This window comes from Dryobates pubescens, chromosome 25 (assembly GCF_014839835.1).
Source record: "Dryobates pubescens isolate bDryPub1 chromosome 25, bDryPub1.pri, whole genome shotgun sequence".
Classification (NCBI taxonomy): Eukaryota; Metazoa; Chordata; class Aves; order Piciformes; family Picidae; genus Dryobates; species Dryobates pubescens.
The window spans coordinates 8,413,828-8,424,675 of NC_071636.1; the positions used below are offsets into that span (position 1 = coordinate 8,413,828).

The window sequence follows — 10,848 nt, forward strand, 5'->3', positions numbered from 1 at the left end:
ATAATTTATTTTAGGTCTTCAGAAGCTGTAGTAATTCAGGGATTACTTTTTCTTTAGTAGTGGTCCATCCACATGTAATCTTTAGCTTTAAAACCCCAAGAAGGCTGATAATTACATGAATCCTTATAATGTCATCTCCTTACCACCTTCATGTAACTTGTATGATCTTCCATGTTCTTATAATTGTGACAGTTGCTGAAGAAGATGATACATCACATACATGGAGTCCTCTGTTACAGATAGAGTTTAATAAGTTCATCACTGACAGCTGATGGAGTTAAGACACCGAGGTCTGTGAACAGTAAGGTAATTAGTGATGGTGATGTGTAGTCAATCCAGGGATGCTCCTCTGTTAGATTCTGACTTGTTTTCAGAGTGTCTGCTTTGTACTAGAAGGAAAGGGAGACCATGAGTTATTACACAACTGCAAGTTAAAAGCTCTTTTGGGCAAGGGCAGTATTGTAGTCACAAGCAGATGTTTGTGGTACAACTGAAGGAAGTCAGTTGCTTTAAAATGAGGCCTAGGCTGGTGCCACCTTGGCCTCAGCTGTTGTACCTTGTGTGAAAAGCACAATTTGTAGTTCTGAAGTATACCGATTTAATTGTTTCTTGTCCTCAGCTGCGTCAGCAACTAAATGTTACTATTAAGACAAATGATGGTTGCTTGGCACGTGACTGTAATTCCGTATTATGTGAAGGAAGTTGTAGTAGAGAGATCCAGATAAATTTTCAGACATGCAAGTGTGCATCTTATCTGGCTAAGAAATAATTTGAATTTGCCTTACCTTAAACTTATCTGGGACGTCCTGCTGATTTAGTGGGAAAAGCCTTACAAACTTGAAACTTTCTGCTACCACATAAAATGGCTTATTCTGAGCTTTGGCACACACAGCTATTTGATTAGTGCCGATCTGTGGAGACAGATGGAAAACAACATGCAGACTCAGTACTAGTGTGACATAATATTGCCCAGTTTCCAACAATAAATAGACATTCACTGAATAACATCCAAAGAGAAGAGACTGGATTTTTCAAAGCAACTGAACTTTAAAAGTCTGGAGTTTACTGAATAATGTCATAAAATTGCTAGCTATTACCTTGTTAATAATGCCTCCACTTTCAACTACACCTTCAGCACCAACTAACACCAGGTCCACCTTCTCCATAATGTAGCTGTTCAAAGAGAGGGGGAAAAAAATATCCAGGTCTTACAGGGTAATATGACACATGATTTGCTGAACAGAACTCAGCAATTCAAAAGGTCTCACTCTTCTGAACTAGTGTCAGCTCCTACACATTCTTGGAGTAAACTTTCATCTGCTTCCCTGGCAGGAGTATTAACTGTATCTTACCCAGTCACTTCTGACCTCAGTAATTGTGTAAGTGCTGAAAGAAGCCGAAATCTTGACTACAAATGATACTCAGTTACAGGAACATGGGTGCCTGGGGTAAGATACTGTGGTGGGTTGAAGTTTCCCCCTAACATTAACTTTGCCAGACCAACTCAGAAGCAAATGAAGCTGTATTTACAAGCAAAATCTACACTCTACAATGGAATGCAATGAGTATGTACAAAATATACAGTATTTACAATATTATACAGATATTTACAATTAGCAAACACCACAAAAACACCCCTGGTCAAGAGACCAGGGAAAGCTCCCTGCTTCTCCCTCCCTGCCTCCCCTACTCCCCTATACAAAGGGGATGAGAGAGAGGAGCAGAGAAGTTAGACTTAACCTACTTATTGGCTGGCTTTGGCTATCTCTCCCAAATGAAGCAAAACAGCCAGAGATCAGAAGAGAAAAGGAGAGAATTGTTACAGTACAGCTTGTCTTATTCCAGATGTTTTCCCAATTAATTTATTTAGAAGAATCTTTTTCCTTTTTACACCCAATAGTGATTTATTTATATTTTTCTACTTTTCTGCTCAACATCTGTAACTGAATTTAAAAGCCTAAACCCACCACAGGTACTAACCACACCGAAGTGCAATTGTGGTGTGATAGCCCTGACCAAACAGAATATGCTCCTCATCCAGTCTCCCTTTCTTAATATCCATCCAATCTGTTTTGTTAACTGAAAATACAGATCTAAAAAGAAAACCATCAGCTAAGTGATTTAGTAGACTTAAGGTGTGAAACAGAGCTTGTAGACTTATCCACTCAAGCCACTCTCTTCCCTGTGCAGAGGGGCCTTGGTGATGAGATTGATCCTGAAGGCAATCTCTCAGGCATTGTGCACTTAACTGAGGTTCAGCTGTATTGCAGCTTTTTCTTTTCTCAAGTTTTGAACTTAGGCTAAGCAGGGGTAATTTAGCACATTGCTTAAGAAAGCCCAAGTGATAGCAAATACACAAATGAGGGAAAAAGGAACCTTTGTGCACAGCACCTCAGATCTTTTTGCAGCTGTCCCCAAGTTCAGCACTCCAGTCTGACTCCTTTTTTCTTTCTAACATCCAGGCATCAAATACCTGTTTTGTAGCAGACATCCTCTCCTCATCCTGCACCTAAGGGTGTAACTTGTTTAGCTCGTTTGGTGACTATGACTAAGTAACAACCTCTGTAGTTTTAACACGCTTCTCGGAAACTTGCGTGCAACACTATCCAACATGAAATAGCGATGAATGTTGTTAACCTTTACTGATCACTCACCCGACTGCAGCATCCAGAATCACAGTCACTGGAATGTTCAGCTTCCTCAGGGCTTTTGCCATTTTTTGCCTATTAAAATAAAATAGTGTCTGACACTACAAAAATACTGTCTGAAAGACTGAAACCCATGACTGCCCCTGTTCTCTTGCCTGTTGTTTTGGTTTACGATATACCCTATAATAGAAAATAAGTTCTTCTGTAGAAATGGAAACAGATTGCAACAAACTAAAGTCAAGCCAGTTTGTTTTAGCAGTCAGGAACAACAGCTATAGAAAGATGAGTCAGTGAAGTATTACTAAAATGACAGACTACCTAAACTGTCTCAGCTTTTCCATCAACAGGGTGCAAGAAAGAAGAAATAAAGCCCAGGGTGCATTGCTTGAAGTTATTTCAGTGAAGCTGGAAAATAGTATATTCTTGACTGAACATCTTTGATCCCAGTGACAAACTGGTTAGTAGAACATCTCTTATGGAGGATTTACTGCTTTGCTTATACAAGAGCGTATGCTCTGAAGAGGGAAAGCTTGCTCTCTTGCTATTGATAATTTGGCATTTTCAATAACATTGTTATTTATATATTTTAAAATATTTTACTTTGCTATGCTTAAGCTAACGCTGATTATTTCAGCCTACTCTTGCAGCAGACAAATCAGCTGTCTTCCATCTCCCAAGGGAAATGGAGGTTGTCTGGCACTGACTGAAAGTTTGTAAACCCTTGAAGAAAACATAGATGACATTGTAATTAGAGTATTTATATAGGAAATAATTTGCCAGTTGTTTGGGTTTTTTCACTTGTGCAGAATAATGTGGTATTGTTAGTGATGGTTACCATTCAAAATGCTGCAAGCAAGCCTAGCAGCTTTTCTTAAGGTGTGACAGATTTGCTGCTAGCTGTGACGTACCCTGTTAACCAAGACAAAACACACATCAATGAGTACTTGCCCTGCTTGATCCGGCTGTGATTCAGTGACGTAAACACTGAATCGCTTCTTTGAATCGATAGCTGTTTCTAGCACTCTGAGGACCACTCTTGAGTATGCATGTGTCAGTATTCGCTGCCCAAACAAAAATTAACATGGTATTACGTTCTGCTGAGCTTTGGGAAACCTGTACTTTTGGTAATGGTGTCATGGCTTTTGCTTCACACAACTGACCCTTAGCGTTAAACAACAACGTACGTCACTTGTATTCTACAAATCACAGGATAGCAAACCACTCTGTGCAATGAACTTTGTGGCCAGTTCTGATGATGGAGCCAGGGGGTGACAATTTTGTATTTTAAATGGAAACCTGAAGCTGTGACTCCTCAGTGCCTCTTAGAACTAGACCACAAGTTAAAGTTGGATTGCACGGGGACTGGAGAAGTGATGTGTGATATTACACCCATGTACATGGGCAAGCCACTATCATACGATGCTATTGTTACTAAACTTCACTCCCCTCCTCTTCTGTTTTCCCATTACTGCAAGCAGCAGAGCACCAGAAAAGTGACCCTGCCTTGGCCTACTTACAGCATCATCTCTGATGAAAGGATGACACAGCTTGGCAATTTTGTTCCTTGAGAGAGAGACTTTCCTCAGGAAGATCTCCCCACGCTCAATCATGATTTCTTTGCACTTGGAGTAGTCCTGAAAAAAACAGCAATGCCAGCTGTGAGGCTGGAGATTCACAGAATCCCAGCATGGTAAAGGCTGGAAGAGACCTCTGGTCCTAACCTTTAGTACAACCCTCTGCTAAAGCAGGTTCACCCGGAGCAGGCTGGACAGGATTGTGTCCAGGCGGGTCTGGAATCTCTCCAGAGAAGGAGACTGCACAAGCTCTCTGGGCAGCCTGTTCCAGGGCTCCAGCACCCTCACAGCAAGTATGCTCTCCCTCCTGTTCAGATAGGAATGGAACGCAGCAAGTTTGATGGGGGGTCAGCCGCTCTTACCGAGTACTCCAGGGAGGTGAGGCTGATGAATCGCAGGAAGAGCTCCCCACCGGAGGACACGGCCACCGAGGAGTCCACCCGAGACAGGGTGTCGATGGCGGCCCGCAGGCTGCTCCTCAGGCCCTGGATGGTCTCCCCTGTGGAGAGAGGAGAAGGTGCACGGTCAGGGCCTCACCGACACCGCAGGTAGACCCGGAGCAGAGGGGACACCCCGTCCCGCCCGAGGCTGAGGGGGATCCGCGCCCACCTCGGTCCTGCTTGAGGAAGCCCAGCAGCGCTCGGATGGCGGCCACGGCCGAGGCGACATCGGGGTCGTCCCTCAGCTGCGCCCGGAAGGTCTCGATCAAGTCTGCAAACAAATGGGGCGCGTCAGGCCGGGTCTGGACCAGCCCGGCACCTCCCGGCCCCCACTCCCGTTACCGTCTGTACTCATGGCCGCTCCGCTCCCCGCACGGCCCCGCCGCCGCCACACCGCCCGCCTCGCCTGGGCGTGGCGTGACCCGTCTGGATGACGTCAGGGCTGCCCGCGTGTCATCTGCAGGCGACAGCGGGAGCCTGCGGCTGGAGTCATGAGCGCGGGTGAGGCGGCGGGGTCGCGGCGAGCAGCTGGCGGGGCGCGGCGAGCCTCGGCCCTCGGGTGGGCTGGGCTGGGGCCTCTTCGGTGTCCGGGTTCCTTCTGGAGGACACAACGGGGCCCGGGAGCGGGGCTGTGGCGGTATCGCTCCCGTGCCTCTATGCATCTCCGGGATGCCCGGCCGGCGGGTTCTTCGTGTTCCCGCCGCCGGCTCGACTGCCCGGCCCCTCTGAATTGCCAGCGGTCTCGGGAGAGCTCCTCTGCTCGGGGACCTTCAGTCGCTGCTGCTCAGCCTTCGCACGGAGCCTGGAGTGACGCTGCACTGTTGTCACTTTTTCAGAGGATGAGCTGAGCCTGCTCGTTATCGTCGTGGACACCAACCCGATCTGGTGGGGAAAAAAGGCGCAGGGAGAAGCTGAGGTACGGCTTCTGGGTGTTGGTACTACTGATGCTGATTTTTGAGGGAAATTACTTTCTAAGTTCTCAGTAAATAGCCAACAAATGAGATTAATCTTTAATTTCCAAGCTGTGCTAACTTTGTCTGCTAAAACACTCCTTTTAAAATGGCCTCCCAGCATTTTGTATTAATCAGAGCTTTTCCTCTAAATGCTTCTTATTAGGAAGTTCTTTCTGTGTCTTCAAATTTAAATGATCTTAATTGCTGTTGCTTGAGAGCCTTCTGTTAAGTTACTTAACTGTAAATGTTATTGGGCTATATCTGCTTTCTTTTTTTTCAGCAGTTCACCCTATCCAAATGCATTGATGCAGCAATGGTACTGGGAAACTCACACTTGTTTATGAATCGCACCAACAAACTTGCTGTAATAGCAAGTCACACACAGGAAAGGTAGAGTTGATTCTTAACAGTGTGAACGTTTGAAGTGTATCTTTGCTGTCTGTATCCTGATTTTCTTGTTGGATCAAAGTATAGAATTGAAACCAGGTTTAAAATGCATAATAGATCTTTGCCTTAATAAAAGGAAATGACTACAACAGTGTAGGAAAGAAATAATATGACTTGGTGCCTTACACAAAACAACAAAAAGGCTTACAAGATAGAAGAGAGATTTAAACAGACTTAAAAATATGTGGAGAGAGGACAGTGGAGATGTGGCAGGAAGGACAATGCATATGGCTGAAGTTTCCTGTTTACTGGATATTTTTTCCCAGATATTCCTGAGTCTGAGGGTCTACCTTTAAGTGTATGTGGTGGATTGAGAGAGGGCCTAACTCTCCGCTCTCCCTCCCCCACAGAGAAAGAAACCACAGCTAAACTCAGTCAGAGAAGCAAAGCTATATTTACAAGCATATATGGAATGCAGGTTATATATAACATAGTATTTACAGTATTTACAATATATATACAGAAATATACAGCAAAGAAAAATAACACAACAAAATTCCCTCCTTGAGAAGAGGAGGGTTTCCCGCCCTGTAACCCCCTTTCTTCCCCCCTACCTTTCTTTTTTCCCAAAAAGGGGTTAGAGAGAGAAAGACAGGCAGTTATTAAGGAAAAGAGATGTTATTAGGCTTCAAAAGCACATGCAGGAATTAGTTTTGCTTATCTCAAGGTCAGCTCCGGCTAGTTTGCTGAGAAGCAGACAGGCTGGAAAGGCAGAACAGGCTGGAACTCAGAAAAATTCCAACTGCCCTAAAACTTAAAGTTGCATTCTAGCCATCTACCAATGAAATTCGTTTAGAATATCTGAGTGTTTTCATTCTGGTACCAAAACATTCAGCCAGAGTGTTCTAACACTGTCCCTTTCTTAAAGGCACAGCCTCAAACGGTCACAGTGTAGACCTGGTATGTATTTGCCAGTTCTTTTAAGAGGTGTCTTGGAAGGTCTGTAGTGATAGGACAAGGGGCAATGGCTTCAAACTAGAGAAGAGTAAATTGGATGTTAGGAACAAGTTCTTTACCATGAGGGTAGTGGAACACTAGAACAGGTTGCCCAGGGAGGTGGTTGGGACCCCATCCCTGGAGAGCTTTAAGGAGAGGTTCGACAGGGCTCTGGACAACCTGATCTAGTTGAGGATGCCCCTGCTTACTGCAGAGGGGGTTGGACTAGATGACCCTTGGAGGTCCCTTCCAACCCAGACCATTCAGTATGATTCTGTGAAAGAGTGGAGGTGAATATGTGTTTCAGTCCATTTTGGAATCAAGGATTGCCTGTCTTATGTTGTCCCTTTTGATGTCAGAAGTATTAACAGTATTTGAAATTATACTTCAGAGTATAGCTGGGTAGATTATGGCATTACTCATTGGACTACATGATCTCCAGAGGTCACTTCCAACCTCTGTCATTCTGTGGTTCTGTGATTTATTTATTTCTTTTCTTACAAGGTTAAAGACAAAACATGAATACTTTGTTTTTGTCTCTTTCAGCCGTTTCTTATATCCTGGGAAGCGTTGGGCTGTTGCAGATCTCTTTGGAGATGGTGGTACTTCTGTGGAATATAATTGCTCTGGCAGCAAGGATGGAAAATACGAATTGCTAACTGCAATAAATGATGCAATTGCAGAAGAGATTAAAGACCTCATGACAAAAAGTAAGAAAAAAGAAAATTCTAGGCTTAATATGCAGGACTGCTAAACGCTTGGGTTCTTAAATATAAGTCAGAGAAGTTTCCTTTATTTTGATCATATACATTTTAATATGCTTAAAGTAGATGAATCTATTGAAGTGTATGCTTGACACTTAAGGCCTCTGCATTAATATGGTTTGCCAAAGATAAAACCTGTAATATTTGGTAGGATGAGGTTCTGCAACTGTTTTTGTGTGTAAAAGTAACTTTTTCAATTTGCATTGCAGCTGACATGAGGGGGGAGCAAACAGAAACTCTGTTAGCAGGATCACTTGCCAAAGCACTTTGTTGTATCCTTTTGATCACAGAATTTTAAAAGCCTTTATTTTAAGACTTTTTCTTGTAATAGTAATTGGTTTCCTATTCCTGTTTTGTAATAAAACTGAAACACTTGCCAAATAACTATGGGTCATGCTTATGGAAAATGATTGTTGGCTAAGGTGGGGGATATGTGGTGTGGATGCTGGAGTTGCTTCCAAGAATGTAGATTCCTTAATGTCAGCTAATGTAGACATCAACAAGATGAGTAAAGAACTAAAAGGTAATGCTGCTTCTTCTGGTTTGAACGGGATGTACATGCATGTGTACATACAAACAGATATGGACATATTTTTACACACCCCCACTTCCAAAATTGGCAGCTACAGGTAGAGATTTACCCCCATTGTTTGAAGTTGCCCAGTTCAAATTAGGTCTGGGTGGTGATTAGATGTAAGAGACTTGATCATTAGTCCGTATTCTTACTCTGGTTTTCTGTTGCAAGTAAAGCTGAAATTGGAATCTCCTTAGAACAGCTGGAGGTTGAGAGGAGGTTTTTGAAAGTCACAAAATGCAAAAATCCCCTTCCAAAGGGACTACCTGTGGTGCTGTGGTGGAAGCTAAATTTCTTACTCAGTTTTGGTCTTCCTCTTGTCACTTCCATAATCAAGAAAAGTGCTATTTGTACAGATAGTTTTGCAAGAAGACGTTTGGACTAGAATCAGCCATACATTTCAGATTGCTTTCAACAATGAGAAATGTGTAGTTTGCATATTGTGTTTCAACCAGTGAGTTGGTAATGAACAGCTTTGAACATTTCTTTCCTGATCAACATCTAACTGCTTCTGGACAATAAATGGGTCTGCTTTCATAAGTCTGAATTAGTCCACAGATGCTTGTTACTGGGACTCTAAAACAGTTTAATACACATATTTTAACTTAGATGTTTAACTAATCTGTTAGATGCTACAGAACTAAAATAGCAAACAAGGTGGTCGAAGCAATGTGGTCATGTGTTACTTTTTCTTTTTTTAAAATTCTTAGCCAATCAAGAAATGAAATCAAGGATTTTGGTAAGAACTTTTGCTGTCTGTTTTCTATCAGTCTTGAAATCCAGTCACATTATGTAGGCTAACAGTTTTGAATCATTTTATTTAGGTTATAAAAGCAGCAGAAGACAGTGCATTGCAATATATGAATTTTATGAATGTGATCTTTGCAGCACAGAAACAGGTGAGGCTGTCTTTTTTCATATAAATTACATTTTATTAATGTGCAAAGATAACAAAATTGTTAATTTCTCTTATGATTGTGTTCTGATCAAGTGCTTTCCTATGGCATTTTTATGTGGAGTGTATTATGGCAGCAGCAGGTCTTGACAGTAACACTGGTGAGGTCACATTGGTCCTAGCTGAATTTGGTTTTTATGCATTTAATCTCTTGCAGAGTGTTTTGATTGATGCCTGTGTCTTGGACTCTGATTCAGGTCTTCTACAACAGGTACAGACTTCCAATTCTTGTTTGCTCTTTATATTAATATGTAGATACTTGATGCTAGATAGTTTGATATGTCCTTAGGATCTCTTTCCTTGGTTTCAAGAGTGAGTGGAAATATATTCAGTGGATCTGGTAGTTTCAACATGCAGGCCTTGTGCAGGATGTAGATATGTTTTATGAGATCAAGAGAATATTTTAAATAACAATCTGATCATGCTTTCTGCTTTCCAGGCTTGTGACATTACAGGTGGCATATATTTGAAAGTGCCACATATGCCATCCCTTCTGCAGTATTTGTTGGTAAGTCATTTAAGAAACACTTCACTGTGTTTCTTGTCAGATGTGAAATCTTACTGGCTTCATTGACAAGGCAATATAGCAATATCATTCCAACTTGCAAAATACTTTTTCTCTATTCATGCAGTGGGTATTTCTCCCTGATCAAGAGCTAAGATCACAGCTTGTCCTTCCACCTCCTATTCATGTTGACTACAGAGCTGCATGCTTCTGTCATCGCAATCTCATTGAAATTGGCTATGTATGCTCTGTGTGCTTGTCAAGTAAGTTTATAAATATTTAAGAATCTTAATTCTTACATTCAAATAAATGTTTTAGTGAGAGCCAATTCTTTTTGTTTTCCAGTATTCTGCAACTTCAGTCCTATTTGCAGTACATGCGAGTAAGTTTCTTCTTGTTTCAAGGGTGGGTGTGGAAATGTGTTCAATGTACCTGACAGTTCCTTTTTCTACTTTTTTTTTTTTTTCTTTCAGGACTGCTTTCAAGATATCTTTGCCACCTGTCATGAAAGCTAAGAAGAAAAAATTAAAGTTAGCTGCCTAACACCATTATGTAAATACATCATAACCTCCTCCAGTAATTCCATGAAATGGAACATACCTGAGAAATGAGAAAGTGTGAAGTGTTATTATTTGTTCCTTAAGGGATAAATCTTCTGCACAGCCCTTTAAGTAATAGTAATAGTACCTTCTAACCTGTGCTGTTATGAATTCTAATTTGTAATTATGAAGGGAACCACAAGTTTGAGCTTGTTGAGAGACTTAACCCTGTGAAGTAGAAGGTACTCTGGACACTGTAAAGACTTGCACCTCCAAGTTATTTTCAAAGATAAGGGAGCTCTGATTCTTTCCTGTGTTGGTGTACAGGCAAGAATGACCATTTCTAGTGTGTAGGATTGGAACCTTAGCACTGTGTTATTCAGGGACTTCTTGCTTACTCTCACTAGCAATTTTTGGACTGAAACAGCATCAGTTTCAGAATGAGGAGGGCAGGATGGGTTAGAATCTGCTTTTTTCTTTCTCAACTGGCTATCTCTTCATTTGTGAACTCTT

The 10,848-nt window shown here is 42.0% G+C and overlaps 2 protein-coding genes across 3 annotated transcripts; one reads left to right on the forward strand and one right to left on the reverse strand.

Moving 5' to 3' along the window:
* Nucleotides 1-233: 233 nt before the first annotated feature.
* Nucleotides 234-5,000, reverse strand: EIF2B1 (eukaryotic translation initiation factor 2B subunit alpha; the record flags this gene model as incomplete). Its single annotated transcript, XM_009909558.2, has 8 exons — nucleotides 234-389; nucleotides 786-911; nucleotides 1,098-1,173; nucleotides 2,655-2,723; nucleotides 3,597-3,709; nucleotides 4,166-4,282; nucleotides 4,585-4,721; nucleotides 4,832-5,000. Coding segments are annotated over 8 exons (963 nt in total), but the record flags the coding sequence as incomplete, so codon positions are not given.
* A 135-nt stretch (nucleotides 5,001-5,135) lies between these two features.
* GTF2H3 (general transcription factor IIH subunit 3) lies at nucleotides 5,136-10,401 on the forward strand. 2 transcript variants are annotated; one of them, XM_054173205.1, is made up of 13 exons: nucleotides 5,136-5,163; nucleotides 5,499-5,578; nucleotides 5,896-6,005; nucleotides 7,545-7,708; nucleotides 7,972-8,034; nucleotides 8,256-8,285; nucleotides 9,047-9,075; nucleotides 9,161-9,235; nucleotides 9,449-9,502; nucleotides 9,731-9,799; nucleotides 9,924-10,059; nucleotides 10,142-10,178; nucleotides 10,270-10,401. In XM_054173205.1, exons 1-13 carry the CDS (start codon nucleotides 5,154-5,156, stop codon nucleotides 10,337-10,339), a joined length of 927 nt encoding a protein of 308 aa, XP_054029180.1. In that variant the 5' UTR covers nucleotides 5,136-5,153; the 3' UTR covers nucleotides 10,340-10,401. The 2 variants fall into 2 exon arrangements, with proteins under 2 accessions (XP_054029180.1, XP_054029182.1); XM_054173207.1 differs by having other exon boundaries at nucleotides 5,899-6,005.
* The last annotated feature ends 447 nt before the right edge of the window (nucleotides 10,402-10,848 follow it).

Excerpts from the sequence above, each read along its gene's own strand:
- GTF2H3 (XM_054173205.1), top strand. Across the intron at positions 9,800-9,923 it reads CCCTTCTGCAGTATTTGTTG|TGGGTATTTCTCCCTGATCA; the intron begins GTAAGTCATTTA and ends CTATTCATGCAG. Across the intron at positions 10,179-10,269 it reads CCTATTTGCAGTACATGCGA|GACTGCTTTCAAGATATCTT; the intron begins GTAAGTTTCTTC and ends TTTTTCTTTCAG.